This window comes from Natator depressus, chromosome 15, assembly GCF_965152275.1.
Source record: "Natator depressus isolate rNatDep1 chromosome 15, rNatDep2.hap1, whole genome shotgun sequence".
NCBI lineage: Eukaryota > Metazoa > Chordata > Testudines > Cheloniidae > Natator > Natator depressus.
The window spans coordinates 25,215,812-25,232,790 of NC_134248.1; the positions used below are offsets into that span (position 1 = coordinate 25,215,812).

General features: G+C 46.1%; 1 protein-coding gene across 1 annotated transcript in view; it reads right to left on the minus strand.

The window, feature by feature from the left end:
* Positions 1-3,392: 3,392 nt before the first annotated feature.
* Positions 3,393-16,979, minus strand: part of HIP1R (huntingtin interacting protein 1 related) — a 58,947-nt gene continuing 45,360 nt past the window's right edge. The window contains exons 20-32 of the mRNA XM_074972435.1: positions 16,453-16,539; positions 15,314-15,421; positions 13,746-13,882; positions 11,800-11,910; positions 11,484-11,542; positions 11,026-11,056; positions 10,834-10,896; positions 10,067-10,167; positions 9,184-9,289; positions 8,109-8,232; positions 6,026-6,087; positions 5,213-5,416; positions 3,393-4,564 (exon numbers count right to left, since the gene is read on the minus strand). Coding sequence (XP_074828536.1) covers positions 4,514-4,564; positions 5,213-5,416; positions 6,026-6,087; positions 8,109-8,232; positions 9,184-9,289; positions 10,067-10,167; positions 10,834-10,896; positions 11,026-11,056; positions 11,484-11,542; positions 11,800-11,910; positions 13,746-13,882; positions 15,314-15,421; positions 16,453-16,539 — 1,244 coding nt within the window. The 3' untranslated portion in view covers positions 3,393-4,513. The remainder of the gene's footprint in view (positions 4,565-5,212; positions 5,417-6,025; positions 6,088-8,108; positions 8,233-9,183; positions 9,290-10,066; positions 10,168-10,833; positions 10,897-11,025; positions 11,057-11,483; positions 11,543-11,799; positions 11,911-13,745; positions 13,883-15,313; positions 15,422-16,452; positions 16,540-16,979) is intronic.

The following is a 16,979-nucleotide window of genomic DNA, read 5'->3' on the forward strand; positions in this document are numbered from 1 at the left end:
AAATGAATAGAGTGGGCTCTGCTTTGTGCAAATTTCTCCTTTAATGACTTGAGTATTTGTTGGGTGATTATTTTTTTCCTGAAAAAAATACGATTACAATTTAATCAGGTGAAAATATTAATAATTTAGATAATTAGAGGAAAGAGTGCAATATCCTCTTACACATGAAGCAAAGTCACTTCTATTATATCCATCTAATTTTGTGATAGTTCTGCGGGAACCAAAATCTGTTCTGAATATGTGTTCAGTCTTTCCTTGGCTCGCTTTCATCCCTGATGTGTGGCTTCAGGATAGATCTCAGTCCTGCAGAAGGGTTCTGTGAATGATTTGAATAAATAAAACCAGGGGCAATAACTCTCTGGCTGCCTTCCAGTGCTGAATCCTGCAGACACAGGTAAGGAAAGGAACCAATGCCTCAGACAGGAATGGTTATAGTCTACTATATGCAGGGTTGTTACAGCTGTGTCGGTCCCATTACCTCAACTAGACTTTTTTTGCCAAACATTTCTCATGGTAGCCACGACTGTTTTGGCTCAACAAGTGGTGGTGTAACCAAACTGCTGCAGCCCAGTCCAGCCCTGACATAAGCGCTAAAAGACTTTCCATTTAAGGGTTTTCTTAAATGGCTTGAACTTTGATCATTTTCTTCACTGATGTAAAAATGTAACTTGTAATTTATACAAGCCAGTCTGAAGGCTGGCCCCTTACATTACAGATTTTGAGATGTGGATATGATCTGAATTCCAGCATGTTTAATTGCTTTTCCTAAGGTCCTTCCGTGTTGCAGGCTACACATGTGGATTTGAATGCATGAAGGGAATAAGCATGGTGTTGGGAACTGAAGGCCTGAGTTCTAATCCTGGCCCTGCTACTAATCTGCTGTGAGACAAGGTGGGTGAGGTAAAATCTTTTATTGGACCAAGTCCTGTAGGTGAGAGAGAAGCTTTTGAGCTTACACAAAGCTCTGATATCCTGGGACCAAAGTGGCTACAACAGCACTGCATACAACTAATTTGTTTTAGCATTCAGCAAGCTGTTTCGCGTCTGCCATTGTTTTCCTTGCAAATGAGACAGCACTGGTTGAGGATTTTAATTGTGCAACATTTTGAATCTATAAAGACCGAGGTCCATTGTGCGTAGTTATTAAATAGCGATGGCATGAACTTTTTTCCTAACTCTGAATAAGCCAAACAGTTCTAGAGGGGGAAGAATAAGAAGGGATGATGTAAGGGAGTGGTGTAAACTTTCTGAGGTTAACAGAATGAGATGGACCCTGCCATTAGTATTTATTTAGAGTTTTGGTTGAATAGTTGCAGAAATGCAGCTCGACTCTCCCCATCTCCTAAAACACGAGTAGTGCGAGTGTACTAGCTGTATGTGGCAAGGTGCATGTTGGCATGCTTTAGAACGACGACAGTAACCTGGCAACACTGGGTCAGTTTTAGACCAAGTCTCCCAGGGTTGGTTTGTTTTTCCCTAAGATTCTCATTAATTGCTGACTTTAGCAGCTATGAGATGGAAGGATATTGTCCCTTGCTGCCAGATGGACTAAAGCCACAGGCTGCCGTCTCCCTTTGAGCTCTGTGCGCAGCCTCACTGTCACCTAAAGATGCCCACCAGTTCCCTGTTTACACTGTGAGGGGCTGACCTGTTGCCAGTGCCCCTTATATCAACGGGGATGTTAGGGAACAGGCTGAGAGCCCCTCCATGTGAGATTTCCAGCAATAACTCTTCTCCCCTACAACTACCCTTCCCCTCTCCCTTAACCATATTCTCTCCATTTCCTGAAAACCCTTGGTTGTGTCTCCCTAAATATTTGCCCTTCAAAGATGCTCCTAAGCTGTCAGTCCCTGAGCCAGAAGCATAGAGAAGATGTGTCCAGCTAGGAAAAGCAAGGAAATGAGCTAGCTCAAGCAAGTATGACTGAGCTGATCTGTCCTGGTGCTGCCTCACCTCCACCCAGACAAAAGTTTAGGGCAAGGCGAGGAAGAGACTGATACTCATCTGGGGGATGGGGATGTGCTCGCCTATTTTGAGGGATATGAATATTTACTAAACATTAGTGGTTATTTAGGGGCATGTGATCAGGTGCGGTCTTTCTGTGCAAACCAAACAGTCCCAACCAGCTGTGGTGTATTAAGAAAGGCCAATTTCCATTTCCAATGCTAAAAAAAATTGAACAGTGTGGGGAAAAGTGTGAACAAAAACTTGGCATTCAAGAACACTTCCTTAATCATAAAAAACCCAAACCTTAGCTATTGTCTGCATTAATTTGACTCATTAGCAGAACCTGCCTATTTGTTAAATTGTCTCCCCTTACCGGCTACAATTTATAATAAAGCTATTAGACCCATGAACACATTTTATTGCTTGTTTGAGATTTACAAAAGAATACAAAACCAAGCTTTCCTGCTACTAAAATATAACAAACAGATTTCAGTATAAAAACAGTTACAAGTCTTCAGTTATCCATCATGTAGTCTTGTCTTCACACTGAAAAGTTGATCGCAAGCAACTGCTGTAGACTACCTGTCAGTACTACTTTTAGAAGTGATTTGTGGTGTGGTTGTCTACATGGAAATACCTTCAATTAACTGGGGAGGGGTGCAGTGACAGGCTACGTTGTCACCTGGATTCACTTCAATTAACAGAAATCTTGGTTCTCAGTGGTCAGAAAATAAAGGTACCAGATTTCTTGTTTGAAATCCTGAAGCGACAAAAATCACTACCCTGGAAGCAAAATGTGGTTTCAGAAGACATATCAGCCACCATTTTCAATCTGGGGTGTATTGCTGCATAAATTAACCTTGTACATCCACATTTGAAATGCTGAGTACAGGGCTCTTTGCACAGTGAGCAGGGCTTAAATTCTCATAGAGTATTTCCTGGAGCCCTGCGGGAGGTGCTGGGTCTGAAAATATTTACAGGAGCTGCTCTGCTCCAGCTGAATTTAAGCTCTGAGCGTGAGACAATTCATTCTAACATACAGCAGGGGGAGTCCATTATTTTTTGTCAAAGTATAGTCAAGGTCCAGACTCCAGAGAGACATTTTTTCACACTGCAATAACCATAACAAGGAAATAAGATTTCAAGGTCTGTTCAAAAGTGTCTGGCAGTCCAGATTTGGTTGGTGGTTTGCCTATTGGCTCCCCCTGCAGTATATAGCCTGGGCCATGCTCTCACAGTGGAGGAGGCTAAGTACAAAATCACTGGTGTAGGGGGGAAAAAGGCTGCTGATCAAACAATGCCTGAAGACAACCCCACTTCCCATTTGAAAGCCTGATGTGGCAGTGTGCCCAGTGCCCTTCCCCCCCCCCCCCCCCGCAGTAGAGAATAAACAGGATGGCGAATGGGAGTTGGAGCCAGTTCCCTAAGTATTCTGTACTGAAGAGCAGTCACATATTCCTATATACTACACTTCCTAGTGACAGAGAGAGACTGTGTAGGTCTAAAACATTCCCACCAGTGCAGCAGGGGAGACCTAGGACCTGAAACTGACTGGACTTAAGAGATCTACAATGAAAGTGACTATTGTCCAAAAAGAGCAAGAAAGGGGAAAAAATACATTATTTAAATAGTGTTCTCCAATTTAAATGTTAGTAGTGACTCAGGGGAAGGAATTTTATAGTATTTAAACCAACAGTGTCTCTCTAAATTAATTAACATCTCCCCAAAATTTCTTATTGCTGTAGACTTTTTAGCAATAATTATTACATGGTTATTGTACACCAAGATTGTTTAATTATCTTAACTATAAACACAGTGAAACTATTCCCCTGACGTTGATCCATTAATAAGAAAAAAGTTTGCACACTTATTGCCATCATATATATTAACTAGTTCTCCCATGTATGAGCCCTGTCCTTTAAAGACATCTAAACATTGACAGTTTAAAACTAAATTATGCCTCTTCCTTTGAGTACTTACCATGGAGAGACATCAGTTACCCTTTCTCAAGCTGCCACATTGTTTAACTCAAATGGCTGCAAGAAAAGATCAACTCCCTACTTTAAAAATGTTTCACAGTTCCTTAAAGTTTGTGCACGACAGTACTGAGACACACCTACATTTACTTAAGATTCCTATTGCTGATAAATAAAAAGTCAATCAATGAGCTGCTCCAATCTCTTTCTGTATAACTGATGTGCCACGTGGCAGCGTTAGCATTGCTGTAGTAAACGACGGTAACCCAACTGTTCTAGTGATAGAAAGGAAGTGTAAAGTCATGTTGTTCTTCACACGTGGCCGTCAGGAGAACCAGCCGAACAACACAGGTGTGCCAGCTTGAAGGCAATTCTCAGGTTAATCCAGTTAGGATCTGTTAAAAACACAGATATAACAGCTTTGGAATGTCTACATCATGGTACGTGCCTGCACAGTCCGAGCCCAGCAGGAACAGGAGGGGCAGGAATCCTAGCCCCCTCCACCGAGACGAAGCGTACTGTGGCTGGAAGGCGACTGCAGCAGCCCACTCCTCCTCTTCCTTTTGTGCTGAATCAACTTCCGTATCCCCCTAGAAATTTACGATGTGGGCCTGAAAAATGCCGTCCTGCTGCTGCTCCAGCTAAAAATGCAATGTGGAAAAAACCCATTAATCGGTTCCATTGGTAAAAGGCATCATCATCACCAGCGCGAACAGCAACCGCCACAGCTGGGTCCTTTCAACAAAGCACTGGTGAAAGCTGTCCAAGTGCCCTCCTGCCCCATTCTCTGAACCACAGTAACCATCATCACAAGGGGAACTCCCTGCCCTTTGTCTGGAACTTGACTGTAGGTTTTTTGGGGCAGGGACCTACCTAGCCCCCAGTGGACAGGTGCACTGCTCCTCCATTCCTCCCCCCCCCCCCCCCACCAGCCCCGCTTAAGAATTCCTGGCTGGGTGGCAGGACTGTGACCAGGCAAATTGAGACACCCCCTGGCCTTCATTTGTAGGAATCCCACCAGTTTATTGACTGAAGTGTATTGGGGACTATTCATGCTGAAAACACTGAGTGCATGCAGCAGACATGGGGTTGGACTGGGCTCAGCCCTGGGAACTGCAATTCCCATGTTCTAATTCCAGTTCTGCCACTGACTCGCTGTGTAGGCCCAAGCCTGTTGCTTCACTTTGCTGTGCCTCAGTTTCCCCATCAAACAAGGATAAATAAGACACAGCAACCAACCAGGGGTGTTTAGTTAGCACTGCTGAAGGGGAATGGATCAGAGAGAGTACCTCACAGTCCTGTTTTAGGGGGTAGGCAGGTTTCTGAGCCAGTGGTGGCTTCTTCAAGATGCTCTGCTTTGGAGCCATAGCTGGTTTCCCCTCCCCCTCATCTGGGTCTTCGTACACCCCAGCCAAAGCGTAATGCTTCTTCCTCAGCTCGCCAAGACGAATTCGCTCATTCTCCAGCTTCTTCTCTAGTTCCAGCACCTTCACCTGCATAACAAGAAGCCCTTTACTCTCTAACCCCAATCTGCTGGGTGCACACCACTATGATCCCTCTAGTCATAGGCAACAAGAGTCAGAGAAGGGGACTGTTCTCCCATCACATTATGGTTTATGAAGCTCTCGATCATGGCTATGTTCTTTTCCAGGTCTGTAATGGGGCCTAAAGCACTTAACAGTATCATAGGGATCTCCTACCCCAGAAATGCAGCCACGTCTGGGGTAGAATGTGGCAGCCATTCTGCACCAGGATCACCATACAATGAGGTTAGCTTTAGGAGGGGATGTGACGAAGACATTTCTCCTGTTGAACCACAAGCTGAATTTTAGGCAGCTCCAGTATCCCATCCAAATTCAATCTTGGCTAATACAGTCTGCCATATACTCCTATTCTAGGAGACTGAACTCTTTGGCAACAACCGGACAAGGTCATTTATGTTCTGTTTTGTTGCTGAGACTGGATACACAACAATGTCTGCTTAAATCCATACCAGAGATTCTCAGAGACTAGTTCTGAGAGGATGGCTGGGAGCACTCCGTTTGCTAGATTGTAAAATGAACCCAGCCCTGTTTGCCTATTTTCAGCAAGGAGTGCCATACCTGCGTCTCCATTTCTTCCTTCTTCAGTTTGATCAGCGACATGCCAGAGAAGTCCATAGTATCTTGTGGGGGGAGAGGGAGAGAGAGGGGGGTTTATCCTGTAGCTTACAAGGATCATGTCCCAACAACGATACAGAACAGAGCCAGCTGGACACACACAATCTTTCACGCACACACACACACTCACTCCAAATAGGTGTGGAAAGTGCTAGTGTAACCCACTGGTGAGTGTGTTACTGACCCTCTCTCTGTGCCCAATCCACAGGTGATGCAAGTATGTCTCCACCCCAGGTGCAGAGTCATGATGACTCTAGCTAGATCAACCTCTTTTAGCTTTGGAGTTCCCTTGTTCGATCCCCGGTGTATCAGCGAGGATGGCCGTTGTCACACTACTTCCCTGGAAACCTTATAAACAGGGACCCAAATGTTTATAGGAAAAGACTGAAAAGTCTGATCCTGTAACAGCTAATTTTCTCTTAGTCCCTGTGGAAGTTATTAGAAATCCCTTCCTATATTGTGTCTCCATTATGGAATATTTCACATTAAATGAATGCTAAACATTCCAAAAATTACTTTTAACGGTCAATCACTGAAAAGTTGTAAGAAACAATTGCAGCTGGTAGTTGGTGTGAGACTGCAGGCTAACGACACTCATCTCATCCTGGCTGCATTGCAATTTGGTCCTGTAATTCACCGTCAGTAGTTCAGGCAGGCCTGAATGGTTGGTACCTAGACAAAGTCCCTAAGATGGCCCTGTGGACGCTGTAATATGAGCAGTGGTGTAGATGGTGGTAAAAATGACTGACTGTGCTTCCCAGAGCCCAAAGAGAGGCATAGGACTCTGCAGGCCAAGAGCCCAAAACCCCAGAATGTGGGAATCCCATAGCACTTAACACTGATCTATCACTCCATGTCTAGTTGGCAGCCGGTATCAAGTGGAGTGCCCCAGGGGTTGGTCCTGGGGCTGGTTTTGTTCAATATCTTCATAAATGATCTGGAGGATGGTGTGGATTGCACCCTCAGCAAGTTTGCAGATGACACTAAACTGGGAGGAGTGGTAGATACGCTGGAGGGTAAGGATAGGATACAGAGGGACCTAGACAAATTGGAGGACTGGGCCAAAAGAAATCTGATGAGGTTCGACAAGGACAAGGGCAGAGTCCTGCACTTAGGACGGAAGAATCCAATGCACCGCTACAGACTAGGGACCGAATGGCTCGGCAGCAGTTCTGCAGAAAAGGACCTAGGGGTTACAGTGGCTGAGAAGTTGGATATGAGTCAACAGTGTGCCCTTGTTGCCAAGAAGGCCAATGGCATTTTGGGATGTATAAGTAGGGGCATTGCCAGCAGATCGAGGGACGTGATCGTTCCCCTCTATTCGACATTGGTGAGGCCTCATCTGGAGTACTGTGTCCAGTTTTGGGCCCCACACTACAAGAAGGATGTGGAAAAATTGGAAAGAGTCCAGCGGAGGGCAACAAAAATGATTAGGGGACTGGAACACATGACTTATGAGGAGAGGCTGAGGGAACTGGGGATGTTTAGTCTTCAGAAGGGAAGAATGAGGGGGGATTTGATAGCTGCTTTCAACTACCTGAAAGGGGGTTCCAAAGAGGATGGCTCTAGACTGTTCTCAGTGGTAGCAGATGACAGAACAAGGAGTAATAGTCTCAAGTTGCAGTGGGGGAGGTTTAGGTTGGATATTAGGAAAAACTTTTTCACTAGGAGGGTGGTGAAACACTGGAATGCGTTACCTAGGGAGGTGGTGGAATCTCCTTCCCTAGAAGTTTTTAAGGTCAGGCTTGACAAAGCCCTGGCTGGGATGATTTAGTCGGGGATCGGTCCTGCTTTGAGCAGGGGGTTGGACTAGATGACCTCCTGAGGTCCCTTCTAACCCTGATATTCTATGATTCTATGACTCTAGTCTCCTCCCAACAACCCTTTATGTGTGCTTAGCAGAAAGCATATGAATTATCTGCTCATTTGAAATGCACATGTACTGACACTTGGAGAGCTTAAAGTTCAGTGTGAGAGTCATGGGGGTTTCAGTGCAGAAATAGACAAGGCTCTGTTTACACCTCACCTTTGTCTTCAATCTGCTCTTGTCCGGACTTAGTGGAAGCCACAACATTGGCAGCCATTTCATTTACATTGCGTGAGCACTCCTGGAGCTTGACCAGGTTCCTGCTGTTCTTATCGGCTTTCACCTGCAAAGATCAACCAGGTGCTTTCAGAGTTACTTAGCTACAAGGGAAATGCAAAGAGAGGCCAGTCTTTTGTATATATGTAAACACACTTCCAAATGTTTGTGTGAATGGAAACCTGAACTCTTTAGATTCTACTCAGAGCTAAATGAGACACAGCTGAACTCCAGAAACGGGGCAAGATATCATTTGCTTTTATTTGAAAGAATCTGGTTATTTTTAAGAGACACGGCATCAAGCAGGTTAGGCCCAACCTCTAGGTTTTGTTTTTAAAAGGTTATTAGAAATGTTTTTTAATTTTTTAAATTTAAACATTACTGCAGCAGCATGCTGCTAGTCCATAAGAACCTGAAGATTAAATGGACTAGAAGCAAACGTGAAACTGACTAGTTTATTTTCATTGTCCAATGTGACTAAAATAAGTGAACTAACAAAGCATCAGTGGTGAAAAATAAAATAAGCTTTTAACATATTTTTAGTTTTAATCAACTAATGTTGCAAGGCAGATAAAAGGACCCAATATCTATCGACCTAGCAATCATTTTTAACCTTTAAAAACCTCTTTTGTCCGTATATATTGGAAAGGTGGCAGAAAATGGAATATATATAATCTCCAACACAGATGTCTACAGTTATTTATTCTGGGGTTTTGTGTTGGTATCAGAAATCTTGCTACAGAGTCAGCTCACAAGGAGAGGCAAGAAGGTTTTGTATCCTCTTTTCAGAGGCCAGCGCTTCTGGAGATGAAGGATTCAACATCTCACTTAAAAAAACCCATAGTTAAATTGAAAAGTAATAATTCCTCTCCAAGAGAGAGTTTTGCTTAGCCTGCACTGATTCTGAAGGGGAGGCAGATCCCCCCACCACACTGACACCTAGAGGTGTCCCCACCAGAACAACGGAGGAGAGAGACACTTGTCACAGCTTTACACCTCTTTCTGTTCAAAAGTTTACCTTGGATGCAGCCACCAACTGGGCTGTGCTGGCTGCAATCTCACGGGAGCAGACAATCAGTTCTTCATATTTGCCCATATGCAGGACCACTCTGTCTGCAGATTCTCTAGAATATAGACCAACAGTGAAGTCTGATTAGAGAAGCCTGACATAAATTTAAAGTAGGGAAGTGCAAAGCTATTTATCCTTAGAACTCTGCATGTGGCTTTAAATAATTGCTTGCAAAGCTCTTCTTTGAAAGGGCTCATGTATAGAGGAAACATGCTAAAACCCCAGAGTCTAGAAGTACTTGAAGGGTGTAAAAACCAAGGAGGAAGGGGATGATTAGAGTGGTCCTGGATTCAGGCTATCAGAAAACGAAACTTCCTTGCTGTGAAATGTATTAGGCTGTGGAATATTCTCCCACAGATCCAATCCTACCATTCACGCCAATCAGAATGGAGGTCAGCTCCTGGCAGGACTGAGCCCTACATTATTACTACTGTTTTGATTGTGGTAACACTCAAAATGTATTCAGTATTTGCTAACAAGAGGAAGCAAAAATCCTTCCCCATGGGACAAAGCTTACAATCCAACATCTATATTATTAGGGGTCAGTGACCAGGGGGAGGTGGGGCAGCAGACAGGGAGACAACACTAGCTCTTCAACTGATTGAGGGGCTTGGGTACAGAGAACTGGGCTCCTAGGGCATATAGTCGATTTGGTCAGCTCTAAATTCAGTTGCTAGGAAACCGGAGCTCACACTGATTACAGGTTACAGCATATACAGAGGTTCTGTACACCCACAGTGCAGCACCTACTGAGAGTAACCTCCTGTGCAGTGCATGAGAAACATTTCCAATCGGTGACTATTTAAAACCGACAGGCACTGCAGATACCTACACAAGCTGCGTGGCTCCCCATCCCACAGCTTTGGAAGCAGAGATCAAGCCTTCTGTCCAACGGGAGTTCTTGGCATAAAATTCTTGTGTCGTTGCTGCCCCCTGTTGTCACAAAAATGTTAGGTTGCATTTAATAGGACACACTTTGCACCAGTTTCTAAATAAGCAATCAACATATCAAAATAGATGTCACATTTTCAAATTGTTCTTCAAAGTTTCAGCTCCCCTGAATACACCATACACAGCATGCCCCAGGGCACCGTGGTCAAACAAACGTATGCGACCAAAACCATAGAACATGCAGGTGAAATTTTCCCAACCCTGTGAGGCTCCTAAATCCATATCCAGGCACCTACCCAGAAGTGGCCCAGTTTGCAGAAGTGCTGTGCCCAAAGTCAATGGGAGCTGCAGGCACTCCACATCCCTGACAAATCAGGTCACATTCACTTAAATATCTAAATCTATAATTCTAGGCCCCCCTAGGATTGAAAATTTTGACTTCTGTTTAAAATAGACCGGATTGAGTTGTCGGCATCCTCTGTACCTTGACCAGGCTTGTTAAGATGAGAGCAAACATCTCCTAAAAGCACAAGTTATGGATGCCTTTTTCAATAAACACCCCACATTTCATGGTGTACAGTCTGCTTTAGAAACTGTGACGCTGGGTTAATGTTTGCACAAGTCGAGCAATTTTTGAAAAAAATTCCCCCAGTATTTCATGTCAACCCACAAAGAGGAGTGTCTGTATGGTCCCAAAGTGAGCCTTACCCTTCCACTTTCGACAATCTCCTTCTGTAAGTTGGTAGATGTTATTACGAGAAGCCTAATTGCCTGAAACAAATCAAAGCAGACAATTGTTTTACAAGGATTTTATAAAGAGCAATTGCTCAGCCATCCATTTTAAGTTACCCCACATATTTCCAGGAATTTTAACGTAGGTTTAATATCAGAAGTACCGACCTTCATCAGATCAGTGCAGGAGTTCAAAATTCTGTTGGAAACAAGGAGAAAATATTTAGCAAGTTTGATTCGGGGAACATCTTCCGTGTGATTAAAATAAAATGGAACTGAAACCGGATCAAGGGGAACCTGGTTTGAGGGACCCCAGAAAACAGCTTCAAACAGATGCAGCGATGTACAGTACGTGTAGTTTTGCAGTAAAATACATCTGAGCCCAGCATCTTATATACTCTGCGTGAGGTAACGTTTTGCTTGAACTAAGAATCCAGCATTGCTGTTGTACAGTAAGTGGTGATTCTACAAGGCACAGGAAAGGCAGGCTTGTCAATAGAGACACCACTACACAGATGGCTTCATTTAAAGAGAGCTATGTCCTCATTAATAGCTCTTCCCCTCAAAAACAGAAGCTCCAGATTCCACAAGTGCTAACTCTCCCTTAGTTGATGCTTTTTACTCACCTCTCGTTCACTTCCAGTTTAACACCAGAGCTTTTATTTCTGGCCTGATTCATCATTTCCTGTTGAGAAGACAGGAAGAGGTGCTTAAAAACTGCCACCTGATTGGCTGTGGTAGGAAAAATAAAGGAAGAGGGTTTCCCTTCATGAGATCCTGCCAAACGAACTGACGTGGTCAGGTCTGAGAATTCTGGATCCTTGTCTGCCTCGGGGGCCTTGACAGACACTCAGCTTTACTGGGACTCAGGCCAGAAGTCTGTCACACACAGATTTGCAATTTTTTCTCTGCTAGACACAGAGTCCACAGTCTTCATCTCACCTCTATTCTTCTGACAGCATCTTCAATCGCTGCTGAGGTGGAGGACATTTCCTTATCAACCATATCACCCAGCTCTTCTTGCTTGATGTCTAAGCTTTTAGGTCTTAACTCCTGGCAAAGGGAAGAAAGCGACGAGCCAGTGTGAAATCAGGCGCCAGGATAAAAACTTTCCTAAAGATTTCAAACAAACAACTAGCAAGAATCTCTCTTTGGCCTGGAAAGAGCAAAACCCCAAGAACAAAACTCTCCACAAAGATGAAGAGCTGGGAATGATCCAGGTGAACTAGATTCTTGCAGTAAATATATCAGAGGAAGCTCACAGAGATTCAAAGGGTCATAAAGGAAGTTTGGTTTTCTATTTAAAGAAAACACTCCGAAAACAGGGATAGAACTACACTTCACAATGGTGCCATTCTCAGCCAGCAGGAGTGCTGCAATAGCTTTGCAGAGTACACAGAAGGCAGATCAGCTCATTGTTCTATAAGTTAGCAGCATATTAATGTATAATGCTAGTGGGGATTTGGGGGCAGGAGGGTGTATGTGGCTTTGGAAGTTTTTCACAGTTTCAGGGAGCCACTTACTGGGCTAAAATAACTTGATCTGGTCTAAGGGTATTTCCACTGAAATGCTACCTACGATCATGTTATTTCAACCTCTATAAATGGCTCCTAGAATTAAAATAAAGCACACGGGGAGTAAAAAAAAACACCAAATACAAAAATTGAGATATTGGACTTTGATCAGGTTCCTGCAGAACCCAAATGCACAGGAGAGAGAGATTCAAATTAGATCTTAGATCAGGATTGTCCCCCAATCTGCGTTTGTACAGCCCCCAGCACAATGGAGCCTGCTCCTACATAAGGAGGGTGGGTGCTACAAAAATACAAACAGAATTAATGTGTGAAGGCTCCAGGCTCTCAGTGACGCCTTCACCAATATTACGTTCATTTGGGATTTGCTCTTTTAATCTAAAAAGAAAAAATAGGCATTTGCTCCACATTAATATCTAGTCAAGATCATAAAGAATAAGACATGAAACCAATTCCAAAAGAAGGTTTCCTTTTTCCAGCGGGGGCTTGGAATGCTGGATGAGAATTCAATACACATGTAGATTTTAAAATATTACCAAATACAAACACAGAACTCCTGCCCCGTGATTGCAAGAAAAAGAAATTAGAGGGGGGTTTAAATACAGAGCAGAGGAAAGAGGACTAAGGGAGGCTGGAATACATCACAGCTCTGGATTTATGGTGTAGAACAGTGAGGAGGGAGGGGCAGCCATAGATGGAAGCGGAGCAAGTCCCTCATGCTAGCACTCACCACAGCGAATGCATCATTGCCTACCAGTCTAAGACACAATGGTGGGGTCCTTTGGGGGCCTGCTGGTGGTACCAAGAGCAAACGCCCATCAGGACGAGACTCAAGGAGGGAGATGTTCTGGGACCTGGAATAGTCATTTCTGAAGAAGGTAAAAATGCCATGTCTAAAACTCAAGCCAGTCCCCAGCCTCGGGTATAACAAGCTGGAAGGATCCGACAGACTTTCCAACAAGAGAAAAAAGTGAAAGGTGTTAAGCTCCTTGCTTCTAAGCACTAATCTGCATTCATCACTAGCCAGCAGAAGCCACATCCTTGTAGAGCAAAGGCTTAACTTTGCCACTATAAATAGAAAGCAGGAAACCACCAGGCTCCGCCATGCACGTCACCGATGGCAGAGGAAGCCAGGGGGCGCCACTTGCAGACACTGTATTTCGTTTGCATCTGAATCATCTGAGCATCCGCTTACTTGCATGTCTCAGCCCCAGTGGGTTAAATCCATTCTTGGTGTGGCTCCTCTGGAGAGGATGGAGTTACACCAAGGGTGGATTTGTCCCAAGACAATGATGTGTGTCTAAGACGAAGTGCTCCTCCACGAGAGTAGCCCCACTTCCGAGAATCGTTCCCTACCTGGCCCAGTTGAAGGATACCCTGTAGAGTTCTCCTCACTTCCTCCGGGTTTGCCTGTCTCAGCAACTGCTTATCCTTCAGCTCGTTCAGATACTCCAGACTCCGATGCCCACAGTCCCTGCAGGTTTCAGTTAATTCTGACAGGAGAAAGAATCTCAGTTACAGCAACGGATTAAAAAAGAATGCAGGCAGTTTGTTTCCTTTGCGCGAGGGGGGTATGGTCTAGTGGACCAAGCACAGGACTGGGGGCCAGGAGCTCCTGAGTTCCAATCCTGGCATTGACACACAGACTCCCTCTGTGGCATCTGCCTCAGACACATTGGGTGGATTTAGCGATGTTTGTAAAATGCTTTGAAGAGTGTGATCTTGGTGCCACGTATTACAGTTGAGAAGAGAAATTAAACAACAGGAAAGACCACCAGCCATAGGAGAGAGTCAGGTGAACAAACAAGACGAGGCAAGAAATAGGGAGGCAGCGTGGCCTAGTGGCCAGAGCACTGGACTGGAGCTTGGGAGACATGGGTGGCTGTGCCACTAACTCATTGCATGCCCTTCGGCAAGTCACATTGTCTCTCTGGGTCTGTGTCCCTGCCCACTCTTTGTCCATCTTGTCTAGTTCAAATGGAAGCTCTCTGGGGCAGGGACTCTCTCACTACGTGTTTGCACAGTGCAGCCCTGATCTTAGCTGATACAGCAAGGTGCTAGTGTCATAAAAAATAAAGGAGAGCCTGCTTCAGGGACGGCTTTGCATTCATTCCTGGCAAAGAAGGAAGATTGCCCGTAACATTCAATTAGTGCATGTCCAGACAACAGAAAGGAAGATCTGCTGAAGCCTGCACCACATTTAGTAACCGGAAAGAGGCCCTGAGTCAGATCCGCCCTCCCCAGCCCTAACCAACACGCAGCGAGTCACTCAAAACCGCTCCAGCAGACACGAACCTTCCTGCTCATCGTCAGATGTGCCCCTTACGGGGCTAGGGCTGCAGCGGCACGAGCAAGTACCGGCTGCACGTGCATGTCCTCTTTCCATCAGCCAGGCGCCGACAGCAACAGTGGGTCCTGCCACCCTCCCACATTCCATGTGGGTTGGGGGGCCCCCAGAGGCCCAATGCACTAGGCAAATGGAGGGTGGGTTGTTTTCAAACCTGCACCAACCTCTGGCATCTGCTGATTACGTGGAGCTGGAAATCTGGGCATGTTTGAGAGCAGGGGAGAGCCCATGAACTAGTCACTATAAGGCATTAGATGTATTAGCTGGTTGGATCTCAGTCCAGTGTCTGCATCACACAAGTTACCAGCACCTTTGGTACTAAAGGGCACCATGCTGGCAGAGAGACCAAGGCCTGCCTGGACCACTGAGACCAAAGTCCCCTGCTCCCACCAGGGCGATCTCTCACATCAGGTTGGAGGCACCTCAGCAGGGTAGTGTGGGGGATCCTGCATTGGCCCGGGCTACACCATGGCTGCCCTGGGAGTGGACAGGACGCAGGGCTGCCTGGCTGATGCCAGTCCTCACTGCACCAGGATTTTTGAAAGCGCCTAAAGCAGGCTTTGGGTTAATTACTCACTGTCAGCATGGTCAGTGGGTGCCATGTGGGACGTGGCACTGCCATTCACGATGGTGTCAGCGGTCAAGTGAGCAAACGGGGCCAGGGCTGCTACCAACCCAGTGGCATCTATCGAAACAAAGAGAGACAGGCCACAGGGTGAGCACTGGACACCGATGCTCTCACACAAAGGTCCCTGCACCACAGAAACATTTCGGGGACCATTCTAGGCGGGAAGTTGCCTGCTTGGTAGCCATTGGCTCGCCCTTTTCCTCCCCTACACCAAACGTTTGTCAGCGACCCCCAGAGCAGAGAGCGAAGGCTAGTGTCCGAAGCACCAATGCTCAGAGCTGGGACACACGGTGAATCGGTAACCGCATGGCAAGCGCAGAGCTGTCCACGCACAGGCCTGGGAGCCAGGGACTCCTGCACCCTAGTCCGAGCCCCAACATTGACTCACTGGGCGACCCTGAGTAAAATCACCCTGGCCAACCTTTGCACAAACAGGAGCCTGATGTTGAGGCCAAAGGGACGTCTGCACCTAAGTCACTTGGCTCCCTTTGGAAATTCCACCCGGGGGAGCCTAAATATGGATTTAGGAGGCTGAACTATTTTGGCCTTAATCCCTCCAAGTCTCAGCGTTCCCCCACCTGGGAACAATAATCCTTAGCTCCCAGATAGAGAGGTTGGGACTTGAATACCCTGAACACAAGAAGAGCCTCATTAGTTAATTCACGTGCATGTATTAAAATGCGCCCGTCAGAGCTCTGGGCTTGCAGGCACTCTCCATAGAAATGACAGCCCAGGGCTAGCACACCCCATGCTCCCCAACCCATCCACAACCAGAAAGTTTCCAGCGCTCTCACTGCCCAAATCCCCCACCTCCTCCCTGCATGACTATTGCTGCTTCCCGGCGGGAGCCCAGCCTCTCAGCACGGGGGCAAAGTTACAGGGTATTGAACGTGGCCCGTTGCCGTGCGATTTATTTACACCGCACGGATTTCACAAACACATTAAGCACACGGAATTGTTCAAGTCTGGACCAAATCGCAGTGACCACGCCCAAACTTCCTTGTCTGCCCATCTCAGACGCGCCCTCCCGTGGGACTGGCCTCGGTGCCAGCTTCCGATCCGGGCACACAGCGCCCAGGCACCTTTACCTGTCATGTTGGTCATATACTGCGCGTGCCCATTCACCAAGGAGTTCATGGACTCCAGGGCTGCCTGCGCCTGGCTGATGAGGTAATCTGCAAAGACACCAAGGGTCAAGTGAAGGTGAGGAAGGGGTTACATGGGACATGGGCCTGAACTAGGCCACGTACCTGTCTGAACAGCCCAACACTTTGGAGGGTTTGGATGTTGCAGCTAGGCCCCCATCAGGAGAATTAACCTGTTCCTGGCTTTACGGTCCACACTGTCCTACCCTGACTGCATTAGTAAGACCATACCTCCGCATACTGAGCAAGGAGTCGCAATCCAATCGGAGGCTGAGCCTTTATTTTGCCACAAACCCTTTTGAGTGCTACAGTGATTTTGAGATGCCTCCTGTTTACTGAAGCCCAACACTCCTTCAGCTGTGACCGAGCTGCTGCTGACCTGAGCCCCCTGGTTCGGAAGGCCCTGCAGCTATTCGGCACCAAGAGCCATTTCCAGACCTGCATCTGAGCCAGGCATCTAAGCCTGGGCA